General features: G+C 36.9%; 1 protein-coding gene across 2 annotated transcripts in view; it reads right to left on the bottom strand.

The window, feature by feature from the left end:
• Positions 1-24890, bottom strand: part of MYLK4 (myosin light chain kinase family member 4) — a 104561-nt gene that overhangs the window by 26944 nt on the left and 52727 nt on the right. The window contains exons 1-3 of one of the 2 annotated variants that reach the window (XM_034429056.3): positions 17052-18064; positions 2074-2140; positions 557-974 (exon numbers count right to left, since the gene is read on the bottom strand). In XM_034429056.3, the coding sequence (XP_034284947.2) occupies positions 557-974; positions 2074-2140; positions 17052-17402 (836 nt within the window). In that variant the 5' untranslated portion in view covers positions 17403-18064. Of the gene's footprint in view, positions 1-556; positions 975-2073; positions 2141-17051; positions 18065-24890 lie in introns of those variants that run through there. The other variant, XM_034429057.3, reaches the window with a different exon arrangement.

Raw genomic sequence — 24890 nt, 5'->3', positions numbered from 1 at the left:
GAGAATGCCAAGACCGGAAGGTCAACACTACAAAAATGGTGTTTGTAAAGACTTAATAGTCCAGGCTTGTTTAATGCAGGAAATTCAAAATAAGAACATGGCTAACCTGTTTCTGCTTCACAGCTTTTAATGAGAGGGTATCTAAAATTACACCAAGGAATTAATTCCTTTGTCAGACTATCCCCACATTCCATATATTTCTCTTAATTCTTAACCAAAATTTATCTATCTATAAATTACCCTTTGACTTTTGCCTTTGTTCATCTGATACTGTTTCATCTGATACTGTTTCAGAGCTACTGTGTTCATCCCCTCAATCGTCTTTTTCCATGTTGGAAATAGTTTTTTTTTTTAAAAAAAAAAAAAACCAATTAAATGTTGTACAGTGTATTCTTGTGTGTGGATTATCTTTCATCTAATGATCCAAAGTGATTGTGTGTGTGTGTGTGTGTGTGTGTGTGTGTGTGTGTGTATTACAAATCCATCTTCTACAGTTCAATAAGTACTGCATGATCCCATAAATCTAAAGGGAGATAGTCTGGTATTGAAAACATACTTGATATCTGCATCTTCTATCGATTTTTTTCTTTGAGATCTTTTTTCTGATACTCCTGCTTTTTCATCCCTGGTAATATCTTTTCTTTTGTCATCTTCTACCACATTTCCTAGACTTCCTTGAGATCCACCATGCTTCTTCACAAGTCCTGGATCATCACCTTCTGCATCTGGGTTATTTTGACTTTGGTTGGCTTCATTTGCATTCACTTCCACTGGACTCTTTCCTGAGGTCTTCTGCAGAGAACTTTTCCAACTGATGCTATGACGTCTCTCTGCACACTCTTTAGACTCACAAGATTTGGGGGAATTTCTCTGAACAAGAAATGTGTTTGGCTTCCCTGTATTCTCCTTGTTGAGTTTATGGACCTTTTCTGTATGAGAATGTGATTCTGACTTCTCATCAGATCCATCTAGAACTAAGGAGAAAATAATACCAATGATTTAAGTGAAAAGAATACTTATGCAACATCATTCAGTTATTCACACTGCAGAAACTTCTTTTCTCTTTTGAAAGTCAGGGACTTTCCACTTCTGATGTGAAACAGTCAACCACTAAGAGTCTAAATATATTATAAAGATTATATTCTTCTCACTCAAGGGTGCTTCCAGTTGAAGGATTCTGACCACTGCTATTCATTGCTCTCCTGTTAAAAAGTTTCCATTCATTTTCCACATGTGAAAGCATCACTTCCAAGTAGCATAGAAATGCAACCCAAATGTTACAGGGAAGCAGGGAAGAAAATGTAACTCAATAACAGACATGTTGCACCTAAAATGTACAGTTACGCCCCAGATAAACTTTATTAGTATAGTATAGTATATATACCAATTGCAAAAGAAGGCAGAAAAGTATTCTTTTCATCCTTCCTATTTTAAAATTTTTGGAACCATAAAAAAACTCTGAAAGGAAGCTTTATGTGGGTTCAGAACTTTAAATTCATTAATTTAATTTTATTTACTTAAATTTATTGGTCACTCCATTCCAAAGGACACTACAGTTAATATACAGTTAATTTGTTCGTCCTCATTCAGAAAACAGATTTTCAGATGTTTGTCTGATATTTTTGGCCATTTAAAAAAATAAATTATATATTGTCAGTTGTATTAACTGTAATTCCTTTGTTCTACGGAACAAGCCCTATTGTAGCTCAAATCAAGGATTCTGTTTGCAGTGAGTAACACAACTTCTCAAAAATTTGGCAAACAAGTTATGGCAACAGACAATTAAGGGGACACAGTGCTTTTAATATTGGTAAGTAACATGGCTGATCTAGTTACAGGAATGAGGTTATGCAATGCTGGCACAAGAAAAATACAACTAGCTGATCTAGAGGGATAGACTTGGCACAAGTCCCATGGGCAAAAAGCCAAGGTTAAGAAATTTTATCCCAGAATGCCCTGGGGTGAAAAACCCTTTTTTCAATTTGACAAATCATACTCTCCTTGTCTAGGGCACAAAGCTGCAAAAACAATACCACTTGTGTTAGTTTTGAGAGAAAGAAAGAGATATCTAACCTGAGGAATCGGGCATTTTTTTCTTTTTTATAGATTTTGTTCCCTTTGCAGTAAGATACGACTTTTCCTATGGGAAAAACAAGCAAACAGGTCAAGGTTTCATAACATATTTCCTTTGTAAAATGTTGCATTTCCTTGTTCTAAGCACAGATTTTCCATGACTGCCAATCAAAATCGAACTTTGACAGCATCTGTAATTATTTCCCCTTTCTGTCACCATTTATGAAATTCTTTCACCTGAATTTTGTAATTACACAATATACTGAACTGTCTAGGGTTCCCTTAAAGAAGGAATTCAGAGACCAGTTCCTGCTGCTAAATAATGTTTATTTCTTGGAAAGGTCTGTGCTGACTTGCATAAGCTGTTGTGTATGAAAATGTACTTAAGATTTTACTCTTATTCAATATTTGGCCATCATGAAGGTATAATTTTAAATCTGAAATACTTAGTGAAATGTTACATCTTCTTTCCTCCTGTCATTACTAGCTAGATAAATTATAGAACATATTTACATTCTCTAATGAAATTAAGGTGAGCAGAATTCTATGCAGAGCTACTGAAAATAAAAGCATGAAATAATGAATATGCAAACCTACTGAAGATGAAAGAATGATAATGAATTTTGATACTGAAATAAAGTAAGCCAGTTAACTTTTAAAACAGTTGGTCTAGAAGTCTATCTTAGGGATCCACAGAAATACAAATTCTTTTGAGAAGGCGTGCCTTTCCAGACATCTCTTTCATTTTTTGGGGATGGTTTTTAACATGAATATGTAGTCAGTGTGTACTATAAAGTTATCTTAACAAAACCTAATTTTAAAAAATTGACACATCTTATATGTACGGCAACGAAAATGGTTTTCCAACAACTATATTTTGAATTGCATTCCAAAACCATATAAAGCATGGACATAAGGCTTTTTTCTCAGCTGAGTGCCATATTTAGCTTTGGATATGAATACCGAGAGAAAATTCCCCCAAAATAGGCAAAGCATACACACATACACACATATACATATATATCATATTAAAAATTGCAATTTGGAATCTCCTTCTGAAGAGGCTTTCCAGGTGACTATGCAAGTTTTGCAGACATATAATAAATCTTTTTCAAAGCAATATCGATCACATCCTAATTATCTCACCCATGTTATCACTTTCAACACAGCCCTTTCCACACAGATGCCAACTGCAAGTAGCATGTTTCCAACACTAACCTAACTTCACCTTCTCCTTGAGAATGGCCAATATTTTATCTAGTTGGCCAATGAGACAGTACTAAACATGGCACTAGCTGCCTCTATTCCTGCCCTTGGTTTTACTTTGCTACAGTTTGTGGCATGTTTTAAAAATATCTGATAGCATCTGCACTTGTGGATGGTTGCAAGGTGAGATAAGGAGGTGAGGTAAGAAGTGAATGAGTCAGAGGGATTCTTTTTTAGGACAATTGTTTTTGATAATTCACATATGAATTAGACCATATGTGAATATTCTGGTATTTACTGTGACCATTTATCCACTGCTAAACTTAGAGATTTTGATAAGTTCTTCTATCCAACTATTGTAGAGCTGGTATAACAATAACAGTCCTATTGCTACTGGGATATTTCTTAATCGCTAATAGGAGTTAAGACTTTTTTTGGGGTCAAATTAAACTCCTGTTGCTATTACAAATGTTTCCACACCCATGTTCCTTGGCAACTATACAGAAGTGATTTGGGGAAGTCTTCATCAGATATGATTCCGTTGAATTATTCAAACTTATCCATCTGGCTGGGCATTTTCACTGATACAGTCCAATAAAATAGCTTCCCTTCTTTTTCTTTATTTTTTTCTTTTTGTCCCTTTTAACCTGGCACACAGTAGGGAACATTGGGATCTAAAGTTGATCTTTCTGCCAGAGTGTTAAGAGTAACAGCCCATAATAATCCAACATCTAAAATCTAAGGCATTTTCACAGTTCTGTGAAACAGATAAACATTCCCATTATTTAAAATAAAAACAGGACTGATCTAAAAAAACATTTTTACCCAGAATTTATCATTTAAAGAATGAAGGTGATTTAAAACTAATAGGTAGCTTCTAACTCTAATTGATATGGGATGCGGTGGCCCAGTGGCTAAGATGCTGAGCTTGTTGATCAGCGGTTCGAATCCCTAGTGCCACGTAACGGAGTGAGCTCCAGAGGTGGGTTTCACTTACCTTTGTTACCGGTTTGTTCATGCGTATGTGCGCATGAGCAAAACAAGCAAGTGCGCCACTTCTGCGCATGCGGAGATCATATCTGATGATATCCGGGTGGGTGGGCGGAGCCTCCCACTGCCGCTGCTACCGGTTCGCCTGAACTGGGGCAAACCAGTAGCAACCCAGCACTGGTGACCTCCCATTACTTGTCCTGGCTTTTGCCAACCTAGCAGTTCGAAAGCACGTAAAAAATGTAAGTAGAAAAACAGAGACCACCTTTGGTGGGAAGGTAACAGTGTTCCGTGTGCCTTTGACCACGGAGACGTCTTCAAACAGCACTTTTTTTAAAAATTTGATTTATATGCCGCCCTTCTCCGGAGACTCAGGGCGGCTTACAATGCGCTAAGCAATAGCCTTCCTTCTTTTGTATATTTATACAAAGTCAGCTTATTGCCCCCACAACTGGGTCCTCAATTTACCTACCTTAGAAAGGATGGAAGGCTGAGTCAACCTTGAGCCTTGGTGAGATTCGAACCTGCAGTAATTCCAGGCAGCTGATCTTAATAACAGGGTGCTTCAGACCACTGTACTACCAAGGCTCTTCGCAGAGCACTGGCTCTTCGGCTTTGAAACGGAGATGAGCACCGCCCCTTAGAGTCGGGAACGATTAGCACATATGTGCGAGGGAAACCTTTACCTTTAACTCTAATTGACACTGATAACTGGATCATAATTTAAGATCTTACTTAGACAGACAAACAGAATGACCATGGGCGGGCCAAAAAGCAGTGTGGGGGGCGGGGGTAGGAGACTTTTGACTTCCTGCCAGCTTTCCCATTGACTTTCCTTGTAGGGAAAGTCACCATGGGCATCACAATGGTGTACCAATTTGGCAGCACTGAAGCAGCCACAATTTTGCCAAATTTCAATGCCATGGAAGTTATGGACCCTGGATTTGGATACATTCTGTCAGCCCACTTGAAGTATATCAATTCAAAAATTGTTGCCCTAAGATTCACCATTTCACCCAATTGAAGATTGCAAGCAATCAAACAGACACAAGAGTTTGGGTGACTGTGGTTATCAGTGAATTTATAGTATACCTTGTTTGGGACTACTTTTTCTGTAGTCTTCAGTGCTTCAGTGACATCTAGAGGATGCTTGTATGAATATATTTCTCCATCCCAAAATTGTACTATTAATTAATGGGGGAAGGGATAGATCATGCCTGGATTAATCCCAGACAGTTCTTTCATATAAGCATTCCATTTTCAAAAATAGCCAGCCAGAGACTTCTGAGCTAATCGTCTCCTATCACTTGACCTTCCGCTATTTTGTTATTTCAGGTAAACTGGTCATAATGATAGCTGATAAATATTAAATCACTATGCAGTTTAAAATTGATGACTGGAACTAAAATAATAGAGACTCCAAGATATAAACGGTATATCTTCAACTTTTTGTATGAAAATGTACAAAAGATTAAAAAAATAAAAGGAAACCACTTATAATTGAAGCCCTCTCTTTGAACCTTACCACATTTTATTTATTTAAGAGTCCCTGAGGATTGAACGGTAGATAATTTACAGGTTTAATACAAGCAAATGTATAAACGAAATAATTAAACTTTAAAATAAATTAATCTGAAAACAAATTAGACAAATAATCAATTTTAAAAACTACTAGGCACAGATATTAAAATAGCAGTAATAAAATTAATTATAAGCCCACATTTCAGCAGAAAATTAACATTAAAAATTATCCTCAGTAAACGTGCATAAATCCAAGTTACAAATGTTTCAAGCTGTAGCATCCATACAAATGCTGAATAAGATCCGCTTCCAAGTTAGACAAGCTAAAATTGAGCTTTACATAATTACCATGGCAACTTCCCCACTGAAAGAATGGTTAAAACAGCACAACACATGGAAAATATTACTTGCAAAGAAATTAACTGTGATTTCCCACTATAAAAGGGACCACAAATGTGAAAGTGTGCATAATTATGTTAAAGAGCTACTTAAAAAAAAAAAAATTTTTTTTAAAAAAGAGATTTCCAGAATTGGGTTGAGGCATTCACGTAGTGGATGAATTCATCGAAGAGGCATTATGACTGTTTCCCATATATACCATTTCCGTATATAATGAGGACCCAGAATGTTGGAGGCAATATGCTGACTCTGTAAACGGCTTAGAGAGGGCTGTAAAGCACTGTAAAGCGGTATATAAGTCTAAGTGCTATTGCTATACATTAAAAAAAAATTTTTCTGAAAAGATTTTCAAGAGCTGTCTAAATAGTTTGTTTCCCAAATATTTCCCCCTTCCCACAACATCCCCTCCACAGTGGTCAAACAATATTGATAAATCATGGAGGCACAAAATACCATTATAAACTCCATGAGAAATGGAGCATTATTTTTTGTAATGACTCTAGAATTCCTTCTCAGGGAATATTCATCGAAGCTCCTTTTTGCCATCTTTTCAGAGACAAGATCTGTCTTTGATAGTGAAACCACTCTGCTTTAGAAGGGAATCGTTTCTAATAGCTTTTTACATGTAATTAATTACTTGTAATGAGGGAAGCATATTCATTGGAAGGGGAATGGAATGGCATATTTCAGAATATAGACCCAGAATTTATGTTTGAATGTTTGAATAGTCAATTTAGGCTTATACCTTACTACCAGCTAACAAACGTTTGTGCTATTTTGTATGACTCTGAAGAGTGTGTATTTGTCCCAGAGAACTGACGTATCAAGGAAAAAGCTAAGCTAGAATTCCAATTTTTTTTTGCCCCGAGACTTCATTTTATATCAGAAACAGCTGCTTTTCTATTGAGAACCATGGTGCACTTTCTGAGTGTTTCCCTTCACTCTAATCCCCATCCTTGGATCCTTTAGATTAGAGTACACATTCTCTCAGGATTCCCATCTTCCACAGCTAGCCTCCCCTGCTACTAGAGACAAGGTCATTTGAAAGCTGGGACAGGCTGCTATATAAAATATTTGCTTTCAATTACCACTTTTTCTCAGGTGCCCCAATCTGGCAACCGTAAAGCAGGTTGCCTTCAAAGGGGAACCAGCATTGGCCCATGATGAACAGGGTCTTCTTTTTATAAGCCCTTTGGCTGTTCTTTCTGGAGCATAATATTTGCATGGATTCTTCTGAGAGCAAAGTGTTCTCAAAGCAATCAAGACAGAAAATCTACTTTTAAATGTCATGCCATTTTCATTCCCATCTACCATAGCCTGGCCTGATGGTTGGACACGATTACTTGAATAAACATGTTCTGGAAAAGGCAGGAGTTAGAGGTGAAGGCAGCTTTAGACATAAATTATCATACCATTAGCAGCAATTGGGGATTCCATCCAAAATTAACCGGGAGGTTTTATGAACACCTGACTTCTTTTTTTAAAAGAGCCATTTGAATCACCTCTTTATGCACCAAGTCTAATCTGGCAGTGTTATAATATTCAACTTCCTTCTTTTTTTTAATTCACATATTGAAATTCTTTGATTTTTCCCTTCTGCCAGAAGCTCTACAATGAATGTTTTTATGAAGGTTTAATCATAAAATTCTGTTCAACATTCTATCCAACAAGGTGCAGTTCATTAGTGAGAAAAGTAAGGCAGGAAAAACCAACTCCATAAGCATAGAATAGCTTAATAGTAGTAACTGTGAAAGGATATTGCTTTCCTAGTGGGTTGCAGCTGCCTAAAAAAAAAGCTAATGCAATCCTAGGCTGCATCAACAGGGGGGATAGCATCAAGATCACGAGAAGTAATAGTACCATTCCATACTGCACTAGTGAGGCCACACTTGGAATTCTGTATCCAGTTCTGGTTGCACAGTTCAAAAAAATATGTTGACATCCTGGAAAGAGTGCAGAGAAGAGCAACAAAAATGATAAGGAGTCTGGAGGCTAAACCATATAATGAATGGCTAAAGGAGTTAGATATGTCTAGCCTAATGAAGAAAAGGATTGGGGTGACATGATAGATGTTTTCCAGTATTTGAGGGGCTATCACCGAGAAGAGGGGTCAACATAGTCTCCAAAGCATCCGAGGGCAGGACATGAAGCAATGGGTGGAAGCTTGTTAAACACAGATCCAACTTGAACTAAGGGGAAACTTCCTGACAGTGAGAACAATTAATCAATGGAACAGTTTGTCCCCCAGAGTCGTGGGTGCTCCATCTCTGGAGGTTTTCAAGAAAATATTGGACAGTCATTTGTCCAGGATGATATAAGGTTATCTGCTTTGGGTAGGGGGTTGGACTAGAAGACCTCCAAAGTATCTTCCAACCCTGTGATTCTGTAGTTCTGGTCTTTGGTCCTTTATGATTCCATCAGATTGACTCAAGCACCAAAGTGAATTGTTCTATGTCTTCAGCTCATCTGCATTTATTAGACTCTGTGTGTGTGTATGCATGTGTATATGTGTATTTCCACCAACTATACTGTCTGTGTATCCATGTGTATATGTGTATTTATAACAACTATACTGTCTACAGTGACAGTAAAGTGCCCTTAGAGAATTATTGGAATGTGACATTCAGTTTTTGTAGCAATCCATTAATAACTACATTAATAATTACAAACTATATTAACTGTTACAATTAATTGAGTAGTGATTTCAGACTGTTTAATATATAAGTCTCAACCAATCAAATACCATGGTTATTGATATACAAGTACTTTCATGATGCATTCATGTTTTACCTTAGCTCAGAGTTAATATCCACTAAAGAGGATGTTGGGATGACAAGATTTAATAGGACCTTTTAAGAGGCTCATAGTATGTCCTTGATTGTCTCTACGTATTAACATTTATGTAAACCAAATCGGTTCTGTGACTACTATACATAAGGACTTTGTGGCACTATAAGCAAAAGGCATTGCAAAAGTATCCCAGATTGCATGAATTGTGCTTGGATAAGTACAATATTGTGTTTGGATTTTGTGCAAGTACTGTCCTTGGACAAGACTAAACACATATTGTCCTTTTATGTCTTGCATACTCAATGCTCAAATTTCAATTCATTATCTAGAGACTACCCTTACTGAGAATTGTCATGGCATCAAAGCCATGCATGTTGTTAACCACACTCATGGTTTTTTTTCTCCATTCATTCAATTTATTTCCCATCTGGGATTCGAAGGCAATATTGATTAGAAGAAGAGTCTCATTTCATTTTATCCCCATAATAACCTTGTGAGATTACTTTGGCTAAAAGAGAGTGGCTGGCCTATGGTCATCTACTGACAGCCATGGTTAAATGAAGACATCCACCTGGATTTCTCTAGACTTAGTATAACATCTTATACAACAATGGCTCTGAATTCAATGAACTGTCAATCCAAAAAGACCAGAGAGATTCAGATATTTTAAGGAACTTTTCTGAAGCTCCTCTACCAATCTTATTTTTTAGATCATGAATCAGCAACACGGAGCTCATAAGCATCTCCCTTTGCATAGAGACAGCATGTTCTGGGGCCTCTAAACAATTAAAAATTAAGTTAAAATCCCTTTTTAAAGAATGGGTGGCATACTTTTCTTATCTCAGGATGGTTTGAAAAGGTTCTTCTGCCATCCCATCAAGGTAGATCAGAACAGGAAAACACTTCATGCAAAGACGAGAACTCTACTTTACTAAGAGCAGTGATATAACCTTGCAGGCTTCTTTTGTCCCTTTGCCTCCCTCCTATAACCCAGGGAGTCAAGGAAGAGCCTAAGTCTCTTTGTGACACTCTCTCACTTCCCTGGATTTAATGTCCACACATGGTGTTTCCCCAGTGGCCTCTGGGTTTCTTCTCTAAAATCAACTTTATAACTCTCTACACCTCCCATTCTCACTTTAACCATTCAAGTGAAAGGATTCTCAGAGAGAACATTTATAGTAGTAGACCAAGTGCAACTGGCACTCTAATTATTTTGATAACATGTTAAAGCAGTCCTTTATTTGCCCAGACACTTTAAATAGGGAGGCTGTTATGCTATTTTATTGTCTTGTATTTTTTTTTCTTTAAATTGCATGTCTATGGTGTAGCATTCCGGAATCCCACAGGGTAATGAATGGTTTAGGGGGAAAAAAAACCCAAAGAACTGTTCGGCTACTAAAAGTGCCATTTCTGAAAGAATATTGAACAATCACATCTAAGTGGAGCACTCACCAGGGAAAAAGAAATGAAAGAAGTCCATATGTCTTTCTCCAGCCCCACTACATCTAGCAGAAGATGCAATTTTACCAAAATCTAAACTTCACCCAAATTAAAAAACAAAACAAAACTGTCCATGATTTGTCTTCTTTTAAAGGTTTCAAGGATGCTTTTGTTTGTTTTGAATCATCAAGAAGTCCCTCTGAATATACACTAAGCAGTGATGGGATTCAAATTTTTTTTACTACCAGTTCTGTGGGTGTGGCTTGGTGGGCGTGGCTAGGTGGGTATTTACTGGTTCTCTGAACTATTCAAAATTTCCGCTACCGGTTCTCCAGAACTGGTCAGAACCTGCTGAATACCACCTCTGACGCTAAGCACAAAAATATATACTACTATTGAAAGGAGACAGGTCTCTAACTGCAATCCAGTTTGAAGCATGTCTCCAAATATTCAGAAGTTCCGCTGGGAAACCGCTGTTTTTTCCTCCCTGTGGAGTGAATGATGAGATTCTAATTGCCAATTGTACTCTGAACAATAGTAAATACCAAGCCTTAGCTTGACAGACAGTCTCTGCAAAAGAAGCAGACAAGCCCAGCTGGGAAGCATTAGACAGAAACTTTCACTTCTTATTTAAGAACTGAATTATAACCTGGTTTTGCTTAACATTATACAGATGCATGTTTAGTAAATCCAGCTGTGGTTTATTGGATGGAGCCAATGATTTTTTTTTTCCTTTTTGAGAATAGCTAAATTGGCCCTGGATTCTATTAAAATGCATTTTTACTGCCTACATTAAGCTTTAATTGTGTTTCATGTTCGCGCAGACCTTTCCCTTTTATATGGACAACTGGAGTGATTAACAATAACATGCCAGAACAAATGCAATAATATCCAAAACAACAAATCAAACAATAAGAAAAATTACCCGACAGCAATGCTGGAATAGTCTATTCTCCATGCTGATAGGAATTGTCCTTTTTCCCATGTTGATAATCTATGTTTCTTTATCTTTTATTTCAAGAAAACAGAAACAATGGGACCAGTATTTACATCACCATAACAGAGGTGATGGAGACCAATAAATTAAAAGTTATGAAGCTTGATAAGTGGTTCATTTGCTTAGATGAATAGTTGGAGATGATAGAAGTCTTCCTAAAGAAAAGTCAACAACTAATGACCCTTTACTTCACTAATTCCAACTTCTACCAATTCTAGTCATTATGGCCAGTATCAAAAAAGATGAGAGTTGTCCTGCAGCAAGATCTATATAATTTGAAAAAAGTTCTGCTAAGGTATCCATATTAGAAAACAAGAAGTGAACAACAAGGTCACTCAAGCACTTGTCACTTCCCGCCTGGACTACTACAGTGCTCTCTATATGGGGCTCCCTTGAGGTGCGCCCGAAGGCTCCAACTGGTCCAGAATGCGGCCACGCGGGGGATTATGGGAGCAACGGGGCGCTCCCATGTGACACCCCTCCTGCGCGAGCTGCACTGGCTTCCAGTGGTCTTCCGGGTGCGCTTCAAGGTGTTGGTGACTACCTTTAAAGCGCTCTATGGCTTAGGGCCTGGATATCTACAAGACCGCCTTCTGCCGCCAATAGCCTCCCACCGGCCAATACGCTCACACAGAGAGGGGCTCCTCAGGGTGCCATCGACCAGACAATGTCGGCTGGTGATCCCCAGGCGGAGAGCCTTCTCTGTGGCAGCACCCGCCCTCTGGAACGACCTACCCTCAGAGATACGTATCCTCCGGACTTTTCGTCGGGCCCTTAAAACTCACTTATTTCATCTAGCCGGGCTGGCTTGATCCCATCTTTCGGATTTAATTTGTAATTGATTTTATTGGGGTGTTTTTAAATTGTGGGCTGAAATTATTTAATATCTTTTAAAATTGTTTTAAATTTTGTATGCTATGTTTTACCTTGGCTGTTCACTGCCCTGAGTCCTGCTGGAGAAGGGCGGTATAAGAATCAAATAAAATAAATAAATAAAATAAATAAACTATGACCCACCCTAGAATATCCCATTCGATTTCATTGTGTGATGTTGGGTCAAGCATTTAGAGAAACCATTTATCTTGTGCTCATTTATCTGTTGCATATTTGGAAATGAATGGGATATGAATCAGTCTGATTCCTCAGAAATGGCTTAGAGTAGCATTGGCTTATAACTGGTGACTAGAAAGCATGGACATAATTCACCACAGTTGAAGAAAACTGAATTCTTCAGTGGGGAATTCAGCATAGAATGTATCGCCTAACATCTGTGCTAGTTCACAGCATTCAATGTTCCTAAAATTTAACTAGATGTTGGGGACAGATGAAATATCGCTCCAACCCTGCAAAAGTTCATCTGAGGTTTAAACCCTACTCAAATTTAGGGTGACTGCTGGGGCCTGTACAACTTACACTTTGAACCATTAGCACTTTTGTATCTCTTCTACCACAGGTTTGGGCCTAATTCCACAGAGACAGAAAGCATCCTGGTTTCCCTGGAAAACTAGCAAAGAAAATTGCTCAGTCCTGTCAACAATATCCAAATCATAATTGTATTATCCTTGCTTGGTCTTCATAATTTGAGAGGACATTTTGTCCTTGATATTTGCCAGTCTTGGCAACAAAGGAGCCAGGAGAACTGGAAGTGGATATGAATCTTCCACACCTGCAAGGATTGAAGCTTATTTTGCTTTGAATTTACTGGCTCAAGATATCTTATTAGTACATTGTTATTTTGTTAACACTTTAGAAGTAAGAAGTAATGTACATGTTTTTGAAAGCATATGCGTTCAAGTTCTTAATGTCTTACTTCAAGTTAAAAAGAAAGTTGATATTTATCTAGAGAAATCCTTGGTTTTTAAAACTCATATTCTACAGTAACTGTGCTTTACACCGCAAGCATAAACTATTGGGTCAAAAATGATTATATATAAATGGCTCTGAGTAAGAGTGGAACCGGGTAAAGCTAAATAAGGGTGGGGAGAGCATAGCTAAAATCTGCTGTTCCTACCAGCTGTTCATTTAAAGAAATCTAGACTGACGCTTTGAAAAGATAAATATATTTATATAGAAGAACAGACTGTCCTTAAACTAAATGTGTATTTTGGCTAGCTTACATAAACATCACCTGTTAACTTAGCTGATAATGATTCCAAAGGACAACAACAATCTAAACCCAAAGGGCTTAATCATATTCTACCTATCCAAAAAATAAGTTGAAGTAGTTTTGTAAAATGTATGGAGGGGAGATACATTCTTGTATGTCATTCAGAGAAATGCAAAAAATGCAGAGACAATCTTCTTAAGCAGAGTCACAGACAGTATCATAGGATGCACCTTCAATTTATATCAATGGCATCCTATGCTTCACTACAACTTCCCAGCAACCTTCTGAGAAAAGTTAGAAAGACTACGATTTCTCAATGATTCCACTTAAAATGGGTAATTTTCTGTACCAAAGAGAATATGTGCAATAGGTTACTAGATGGTGGAAAGGAAAAAGAAATGGAGAGAAGGAGAGATCAACCATTCCGCAGATCTGCAGGGCCAAACAAATTATATTGAACACATAGTATACAGCCCCCAATTACTTTTTATTTACTTCAAAGTAAACAGATGAGGACTTGGAATAAAAGTGAAAACATTTTTTTCTGCAACCTCTTGGCCAGCTGAGTTCCCTGATCAGCAGAGAGGCATTTTTAAAAAAGCCTCTCTGAGGATCCCAGCTGAGTTCCTGATCGGCAGAGAGGCTTTTCAAAGCATTAGAAAAAATGCTTTGAAAAGTTTTTTTTAAAAAAAGTTGGACATGCCCACCCAGTCACATTACCCCCCACCAAGCCACGTTCATAGAACCGGTAGTAACAGGTTTTACATTTCACCCTGCTCCACCCCCAGATTCTGCCACTCCTCCTACACATAGATTACTCAGTAAAAAAAAATCCAAAATCTTTTCTATTTTCTTTTTTTCCCCTCTGGTTTTCCGATTTCGACTACAAACAAAACTTCAATCCTAATGGAGAAAATCCTTCCTTTAACTGCCATGCAAGAAAAATGGCTAGAAAATGATTTATTTATATTTTTAATTTAAAAGATTTATAAAGATGACCCTCTCACAACTTGTGACTCAAGGCAGTGTAAAAAAAACCAACAAACAAAAAAGAATAAATACAATGCAAAAAAATCTCAAACCCAAAACATGTAATTGAGGCTGTTGGTAAAAATATGCACATGTACCATAGAAAGGGCTCAAGTGTGACCTTGGCTAATGATCAGGAGAAAAGCCAGGTCTTTACACTCAAGAGAAGGTCAATAGGATTGCTATCTCCAAACATATTAAGGGTAAATTTCCTATACTGTATGTTAAAGTTTGCTAATGTATTGCCCTTGGGTGCCAAGATTCTTGCAATATCTGTTTGGGTTTTGTGGATACCCAACTTAACTTTTTAATAATGATTAACAATTTATAAAATCTGCCAAATCCCACAAATTGTTGGCCTTCTTCCATACATTCTTGTTTGGTTTCAGGTGAGAATGTGCTATCATGAGATTATTACAACATTACAAGATCTCAACCAATTGCAGGGAAAAATTATGAAGATAGCCAAATGAGCAAGGGTGTCTATTGTCCATAAAAGTTATACAACATTGCCATATTTGTTTTTTTTCCCAATTAAAGATCAGAGGTTTACTCATATATCTCTTTCTTCTGGAGGAAGAAAGAGATAAGGTACTATAGGTTGACCCAAATACTATGTGGAATCTTTTAAGTAAAATAAGGTTATTCAAGCCCAAGATATTTTTTCGCTTGATACAAAGGACAACTGGTTTGAGCAACAGGCAATTGTAAATGCTTAGATTCTTCCTAATTTTTCCTTGAACTCTATTATTTTAATGGGTTATGGATGTTTATATTATCTTCTATCTATTGTTCATCACCCAGAATTATATATTTAAGACAGACAGCTATATAATTTTTTAAACAAATAAATGTATTTAAATCACACACGCTCATGTTAATAAGTTAAATAGTGGAGACAAGATTAAAACATTTGTACCAGAAAATAAATATTGCCATTGCATTTTTGTGCTACAATTTATTGAAGTAGGGATAGTCTACCTACTCAGCATGGGAAATCTGATTTTTGGGGGTAAATGTGGAAGTTACTCATGGACATTTCTTCAAAGTTCACTAATTTTGTTTCATTTTTAATCTCATATCATGTGAACATTTTTAGGTCTTTATAGAACCTGAAAAATAGTAGTTGGGATGTGAATAGAGAAATACATTCACTACTCGTGGCCTGATTCACAAGTAAAACTGTATCATAGTTTAGTATTAAGTTAAATATAAGTAGTTCAAACATTAGATTCACATGTTCACTTTTCCTCTAGTTTCCCAATATGTCTGAAAAGAAAAAGTCAAGGATTCAGCTTCCATTTGAGATTAAATAGTATAGTTTTGTGACAGATTTAGCTGTGTATTTGAACAGGTGGCAAACTATAATTAATCTTAATTATGATGAAACTTTTGATCAGTACAAGATTGGTCCAAAGGTTCAAATTCAAGTTTGCCTTAAGTTAGTTTTTATCATGATAATCTACAAATAAAGTAAAATGTTTACTAATGCATCTGAATCAAACCAGTATTTTAGTCTAATAAAAATATATTGTTATTAGTACAGGTAGTTCTCAATTTACGACCATAATTGAACCCAAAAGTTACGTTGCTAAGTCAAACATTTAAGTGAGTTTTGCCCTATTTTATGACCTTTCTTGCCACAGTTATTAAGTGAATCACTGCAGTTCTCAAGTTAGTAACATGGTTGTTAAGTGAATCTGGCTTCCCCATTGTCTGTGCTTGTCAGAAGATGATGCTGGGACATGCAACTGTTATAAATATGAACCAATTGCAAAACATCCAAATTTTGATCACGTGACCAAAAGGATGATGCAACGGTCGTAAGTGTAAAATTGTCGTTTAAGTCACTTTTTTCAGTGCTTTTGCAACTTTGAATAGTCACTAAATGAACTTGTGTAAATCGAGGACTATCTATACAGAATATCTTTTTTTTTTTTTTTTACAAACCAAGTAACTTATAAACAAATTAGGGATACAAAGGGACTGGGAAAAAGAAATTGTTGGTTTTGTTGATTACAAGCATTGAATAAAATATAATACATAATGGCTCAATTATTTCATTTTTAAATGTTACTGCTGTCTTTTATTTGCTTGTATGTTTGGATAATTTGGCCTAAAATTAATAGTGCGATTATCTCATTCCAGAGATAATTTACATTATTTTCAATTTGGAATAAAAATCCCTTATAGTAATATTCCAAGAGCTTGAAAAGTAGCACTTGGTTAGAATTTGACTACACCACACTGAATTTTAAAGAGAATTTTGTCACCAAAGACAATGGGAAAAGATTTCTTCTTTAATTAAAGTTTCTAGAATGAACAACAATTAACTGAATATTTAGATGCTTCCAGCATTAATACCTTGTTTGCATTATTAATTCTGCTTTTACTTTAATGCACCCTTAAAGCATAAAGTTAGATTATTTCTAAATTGACAAGCTAGCAAAGTTCACAAGATACAAATAGAGCCCTAGCTACAATGTAACCTGGACTTACCTTTTCATTCCATTTGTTGAACGATGTTTCCTTTTTATCTGAGAACATCTGCATTCTGAAACAACTTTCTGACTTATCTTTTTTCAAACTATCACCAACTCTGAGGACATTATAAGGAGCTTCTTTCCTGCATATTGGATCAGTGAGTGTAAAAGTCTTTAATTCCCCTTCCAAAGAACCAACATGTTGCTGAACTTCTAGGATCACTTGTTCAACTTCTTCTAATCTTGGTTTATGTTGGTCATCATTCTTCGCCATCTCAGAGAACTTCTTTTTAACGTGTGTGCATACCAGCTTCATATCAGACATCATTAACTTTTTTGCTGTGGCAGCCTTGCCAATTTCTTCCATTTTCCTTTAAGAGTTCAATATTCCTTTCCATAGATCAGATTTCTTGGGAAGCACAATCTAACCTCTGGAGAACGTTGTCAGCAATGCATAAATTTCCTGATTGAAGGAAGCCGCCTTCAGGTCCAACACACAACTATTTTCAGGAGAGCAGAAATTTTTTTGCTTGATAAAGACAGTAGAAAAAGGTCCCTCTTCATGAGACATGTTGATTCTGTAAAGCGTTAGGATCAAAAAGTTTGGCCAAGGATTTTATCACTGATGAAGAAGACTTCTTTCTGCCGGTGGTAGACATTATATCTATTTACATCAAGGCATAGAAACGAAAACAACAGCCTCCAGAAGCTTTCTAAAAGACAGAGACCCAATGTAATAGATCAAGTTCAATCTATTAAAAGAGGATGCCATGACTTGGACAGAGAATCTGAGTTCTTATGAAAAACGCCTATTTTATATTTTCCCGAGAAAGTATTACATCCTAACCTAAGCGCACTTGCAGTCAGTGGCCATCAATTCTTGGAGAAGCCAGAAGAACTATTTGTACTTGTGGAATCCGACTTCACAAAGGCTGTTAGACATCCGAGAAGGGAAGGACACTTTAGTAACTATTTATGACCAATATGCGCCTACTATCCAGCTTGATCAGCGATATGAGCCAAATGAGCACCCCTATAAGGGGGGAAGCTAAATTTGGGTGCTTGACATTTTAACAGCTTAATACTAATTGTTTCAAGTGCCAGCTGCTTTACAAAAAAATCGTTGGCACGCAGAGAATTTATTTCAAAGCATGTTGTAACACAAATAGTTCCTAAAATTTAGAAACTGCATACAAGCTAAACAAGAGATCCCTTTCTCCACACACAGCTATTTATTCTTTTACTTATTTTATAGCCTGCCTGTTCAAGGCATCTAACGAAACAGTAACTGTACAATTGAATTGTATCACATCCAGTAGGTCCTGGTTATAACAAATATTATGAGTAAATGCCAGTCATAATAATAACTATTAGAAAAATTGATAGCTGCTGTTTGATTTTTCTTCTGCAATATGCAACTGACAATCTTGTATATCAGTTTTAAAAATGTTTGTATGTCCTACAGATATAAAAACTTAGAAATGTTATAATTAGACTCCAGTCCAAAACACTTGGACAAGGGATTTCAATCCCTTGAAATCTATATACTGCTGTTATTTCAATTTCCACACTGATTAGGAGAGTCATCTGATATGTAATAGTTATTATATGTTGGCCTGGGGCTCCATTAAACAGTAAACAGATTAACAGAGTTGGAAGGGACCTCGCAGGTCATCTAGTCCAACCCCCTGGCCCAAGCAGGAGACCCTACATTTGCTTCTACCTAGGATCAAACTCACAACCTCCTGATTGTGAGGCAAGAGCTCCACCTCTAGGCCACCAGGTCTTGTTGAGGGAAGTGTCACACTGGAGGTGGTTGATAGATTAACAACAAATCCTTCCCCCCCGCACCACCTCCCCACTACTCATCTGCTTCTTCCCTCCCCATCTTTTAGTTATAGTTGATAATTTGTATTTTTAACAATATTTTATTCTTATTATATACATGTTTTTGTATAGTCTTATTCTTTTTAACATCGCAAGCCACCCAGAATCACCTCATGGTGAGATGAGACATTTTTTAAAAAAGTAAAATAAAATAAATAAATAAATAAGCATACATTTCTTATTATGGATATGGAATTTACACACATAGACCCATAAATATGTGACTCATTACAGGTAGTCCTCGATTTGCGAACACAATTGAGCCAAAATTTTCTCTGGCTAAGTGAGATAGTTGTTAAGTGAGTTTTGCCTCATTTTAACAACTTTTCTTGCTACAGTTGTTAAGTGAAACTCTACAGTTGTTAAGTCAGTAACATACAGTAGTTATTAAGCGAATCTGGCTTTCCCATTGACTTTGCTTGTGACAAGGTCTCAAAAAGGGATCACATGATCCCAGGACACTGCAACTGTCATAAATATGAGTCAGCTGCAAAATGTCTGACTTTTGATCACGTGACCATGGGGATGCTGCAATGGTTGTAAGTGTGAAAAACAGTCATAACTCACTTTTTTTCATTGCTGCTGTAACTTCAAACGGTCACTAAATGAACTGTTGTAAGTTTAGGACTAGCTGTAAAAGTAGAAGACAATTATCTTATAATTTCAAAACAGATCTAATTTGATTGAAAAGTGATAACAGTTATTTATCATTAGTTAATTTTGGAAAAGCCCCAAATGTGGACTTTTCTGAAACTTTCACAAAATTGCAAGGTTGGAGCTCTTCATACTTTTCTTTGTTCTTAGGTAAGAAGAGCCAGAACTTTGAACGGAGCATCTAATGCCCTTCCAGATGTCTGAAACAACTGGTGAGAGATGTCAAAAACACAATATAAAATCAAGAGTCTTTGGGGAAAAATAAAAGAAAAAGTAAAGTAAAAGTACAAAATTTAAAGTCTTGGTAGGTTATAAATAAAAAAAAACATACTTCTCATTGTCAATTTCAGACAAACGTATTTCAAGGTCTTATCAAGGACATAAGATTGTACATAATTTCAGCTGAAATGCCAGAATTAACCTAAATAGGTACATTGTTTTTTTCCCCCTATGTGATGGTCTGTTCCAACCTGTATTGAAACAATTGTTAGGAAATCAAGTGAAACCATGGTATCAAAACTTGGATCTGCTATAGTTTTTATAGGCGTATGCTAGAAAGGAAACATTTCATGGCTGAATGTACACAACATTGGCAACAGGGACTATTTGTGTGTGAATATAACTGCCAAATGTAGCCATATAAAAATCACAGTGTGCCTTTTTAAAAAAATTTTGATTTATATGCCGCCCTTCTCTGGAGACTCAGGGCGGCTTACAAGGCGTTAAGCAATAGCCTTCATACTTTTGTATATTTTATACAAAGTCAGCTTATTGCCCCCACAAACCGGGTCCTCATTTTACCTACCTTAGAAAGGATGGAAGGCTGAGTCAACCTGGTGAGAATTGAACTCGCAGTAATTGCAGGCAGCTGGAAGCTAAATACTACCTTTAATAGTAGCATTAGTCTGCTGCACCACTCAGGCTCCTAATGAAAACAGAATCTCTTTTGACAGTAAATTGATGATACCAAAGTTAATAATTTTGGAAATGACCTTTCATACCTCATTTTTGATTTATTTGCTGGTCTTTCCACCAATTTCCACTATGAACAGCCATTCTAAAATGAAATGCAGCTAATCCTCAATTACCGACCACACATTCAGTGACTGTTTAAAGTTATGATGACAACACTGAAAAATGAAACTTATGACTGCTCCTCAGAATTACAGCCATTGCAATATTGTCCGCTGTCAAATAATCACCAGTTACGACTTTCACAGCCAGTTTCTAACAATGAAAATCAATGGGGAAGCCAGCAGCAAGTCACAAGTTGTGGTCATATGATGTCATGCTTAATAACCTCATCACTTGGCCACCAAGTTGTTGGTCCCCATTGCAGTTGGTAAGTGACGGCTAATTGCAGTTATATACTAGTCTCAGGAACAAATGCGTTGCAAACTTTTCAGGGCAAAAGTGATAGAGTTTTGTTTATAAAATAGAGCAATGGTCATTTTTTTAAATTTTATTTCCAAGTGCAATTACATTCTAACTTTTATTTCAAAGGAAGCATTTGAGGCAGTTTACTATGTAATTTGAAAAAAAAACACTTATATGCTATAATCATAATCCTGGTCAGGTCTTCCCTTCAAAACTGCTCGTTCTGTTTTCTATTTTTTTTTCCGAAATATGTAAAAAGTTAGCAAGCATTTCTTACATCAGCAGTCTGATCTTTCAATTTTTTTGTCCATTTTGTAGCAATAAGAAACAAGAGATCTCAAGCCCTATGTTATAACTACACTGCATTTACAAGATTGACAACTTACTGAATCAGTACCGGTTCAAATCGTCATGCATAGTTGTTTTTTTAAAAATAAAGTTAAAAAAAAAACCCAACCCTATTCCTTAGTGTTGTATAAAAAACGTAGCCCAACCATGACCTGAAAAATTTAATACACAAATTCAGTTTAGCAGCTGAACTGTTACTGCCAGCTAAAATTATACTGTCAGCTAAATCCTTTTGACGCGTGGGCATTTGCAGCAAAGCACCAGGACTAGTGTTTGTACTTTCTTCTAAACCAGGGGTGTCAAACTCAATTTCATTGAGGGCCACATCAGGGTTATGTTGACCTCAGGGGGTTGGGGTGAATGTGACCAGAGTGGGTGTGGCTTGCTCGATGTCACTCATGTCGGGGGCGCCTGAACTCTGTTTCCAGCTGCAACGGCCTCCTGCAATGCTCTGCCAACGAAAACGGAGCTCCTGGCAGAGGGTTGTAGGAGGCTATCACAACCAGAAACAGAGCTTGGGAGCCTGTTTTTGCTGGTAGAGGCACTGCAGGCTGGTCACTCACTATTTCCAGGGTGACCCCATGGGCCAGATCTAAGCACCCTACAGGCCGGATCCAGCCCGCGGGCCTTGAGTTTGACACCCCTGTTCTAAATAATGTAATTCTATCAAACCTCTCTGGTTTTGCTCTCCGAGATATTTGTATGACTTATATAAGTAAGAAAGGGTCATTTAAAATTCTAATACAGTCACCACCATAATCATCACCATACATATAGATTTCTAAATACCTGAGACCAAAGTTGTACAGTGGATATAAGGAAGACTTAAGAATAGCCAAGAAGTTTCTAAGAAGTGCATCTATTAATGGGCAGTGGTGGACAACAGCAAAATGTGGACTCTGTCCATGAGCTTGAAGTCAAGGTGGCTATGCCCAGGTTTCCAAGTCAGGACACAACTTGAATATAGAGGCATATTTCTCTTAGTGATATAAGCATGTGATGTATAACATCTTTGGGGGAAAGAGCTTTATGATATGCTAACATTACAAAGCACATGGCATCAATTGTGATTTTTTAAACCAGGCATAAAACCAGAATCCCTAATGTGGCTATCAAAGTTTCAGCATTCTAGAAGGCCTCCAGGGACTTTAAAGGGGGGGGGAAAGCAATTTATAGCTCACAAAGTATTAGTAATCCATTCTACAATAATTTAAATCAATTTAAGCTGCTGACATAATTCAGCTGCCTGCTTCCCCCTGCACCTGATGAGTCTGCAGCCCACACATACATTGCCTGCGCAAAACAACTGGAATCATACTGATGAAGCAAATTGATGGAGCACGCCATCAAGAACCATAGTCTCCTTTTTATATAGAACTTTAAGGAAACTGTTAAGTCTCAACACTTAGCTGAGCTCAAGTGTTTATTACAGTAATACATTCAGAATCCACTTTGTGGGTTTTACTTTGTGGAAGACAAGCTAAATAGCTGTCAGAAGACAGGCTCTACCTGAAAAGTGTAGGCCTGACTGAATGATCAAGAACCGTGAGGAGAAGAAGAAGCCTAGAAGTTGCTCATTATTAAAGATTATCTAACAGAAGACTTAGCAGTGGACAATTTACTGGTTCTTGCCTTCCATGGGAAGGAGAGATACGTTGTATTCCTGTATATTACCTTAATTAGCAGATGTAAATCAGCACAAGCCGCTCCTGTGTAAATCTCAGTCCCTCTCCTCTTCCATTTGTGGTGTGTAAGATGGGCAGCTGTATAAGTTGCTTACATAAACAAAGTACTTAGATAGTCAGACTAACTCAAGAAAAATTCCCAGTGGGGAAAAAAAAGGATTTATGATGTTTTGACTGATTTTAGTCAAAATGTGCATTGGGAAGTAGTCAGAGTTTTTTCCAAGGCCTTTCACTAGAATGATTTGAAGGATATTAGGATATATATGAAATAACCCAGGGGTAATAGTAATCAAACATCCAGCAGTCTATCTCACTCTAATGCATTTCACAGGTATTTACCCTCCATGACACAAATTGCTTGTTTGTTATGGTCCTTGCATTTCACTGAATGCTATCAAGAGTCTGTGTTGTAAGAAAGAACAAACTGGGCTACTTTTCCCAAAGAAACTTGATTTTATATTGCATTTTTGCATTGATTTAGCATCTCTCACCAGTTGTTTCAGAGGGATTATTTGCTGAAGGCTAATGCTAAGCAGTTTAAATTTATGGTTAACATGACAAATGGGCTTAGCTAGAAATATTCCCGCAATAGATTCCAGCTCTGGATTTTTTTGGCTTTATGCTGCTTGCTGGGGTATGCTATCCTTCACAAGTGTCTACTGTACTGCCACTGCACTTCATTACCAATAGACTGCAAGTTATTGCATGTTATAAGGCTCCAAAGTGTAACATTCTCAGTTTCCCAAATTTGTTAGATGATTTATTCTTTTTTCCAAGCCTTTATAAATGCTGCCCCAAACCCTGCTAAAATGGCAACACCTGTATTTTTATTTATTTATTTATTAAATTTATTTGCTGCCCATCTCACCGGAAGGGGCCTTTTTACTTTTAACTCTATTAAATTAGAGGTTATGTTTCAGTCACATATATAAGACTAGGCAAACTTTTACTTGTATTTATATCAAATGCCATTTTTTCCAGAATTCTGGGAATTCCCATATTTTGCTAAGGATGCTGGGAATTCTTCTCAAGAAATTTATACCTTGCCCTGCCTCCATATCTACGCCAGCAGAGATGTAAAGATCTAAGAGGTATCTGGGTAAGGAAAAGAATTCTTAAATTACTTTTTAAAAAATAATTACAATTAATATTAGTTAATATTTAACTCTATTGTGCAGAGAAAGACAAACCTTAAAGACCATTGTCACTGGCAGGTTAATTATGTTGCCTTTCCTTATTTCAATAAGTGTTACAGCATATTCTATGATTTATTCATTTATTCATTTGCTTGTTTGTTCATATAAACAATCCCCAGAAGAGGCCTTTCCCATACATGTCCATCTTTCTGTTATAAGCCTTCAGGCCAAGAATTATGCTTCCTCAGCCATCCACTTAAGTTCATGAAAGAGCCAATTGTGGATTCTTAGTTATGAATAATCCAAGGTTTGGAATATAGTTGCTTGACAGTCTGCAAACATGTGTTTCAAAAAGAAAAAAGAAGTGTGGAAAACTAACTACTATAGCAAGAACCATTTAGTTAGCACTGATTAACACAGCAAGGAACTATATATGACTCCATAAAAAATCCTAACAAGAAAACGATCCTTTTAGTCTAAAGGAGAGTGAGTGAGTCTGCCATCTAAAATTATCCGCTTAGGTACCTTTAGGTGACTACAGCTTTCTGAAGAAAGTGAACTCAAATTTCTTGCTTGACTTTGCATAACTTGAGTAATCAATTGAGTACTTTGTGATAATGTGACAATTGTGCAGTATCTAAAATAACTGCTGTGATGATAAATAGGTGTGGTGTTCATGGGTCATCCCAAAAGTTGTCTTCAGCTCTATTCAGCCCTCTTCTTCTTGACCCAAGGGAAATAAAGAGCACGCACACACACTCACACAAA

Source organism: Pantherophis guttatus, chromosome 3 (assembly GCF_059756535.1).
Source record: "Pantherophis guttatus breed Tessera chromosome 3, ASM5975653v1, whole genome shotgun sequence".
NCBI classification, from domain to species: domain Eukaryota; kingdom Metazoa; phylum Chordata; class Lepidosauria; order Squamata; family Colubridae; genus Pantherophis; species Pantherophis guttatus.
The sequence above is the reverse complement of the archived record's forward strand: the minus strand, read 5'-3'. Positions and strand labels throughout refer to the sequence as shown.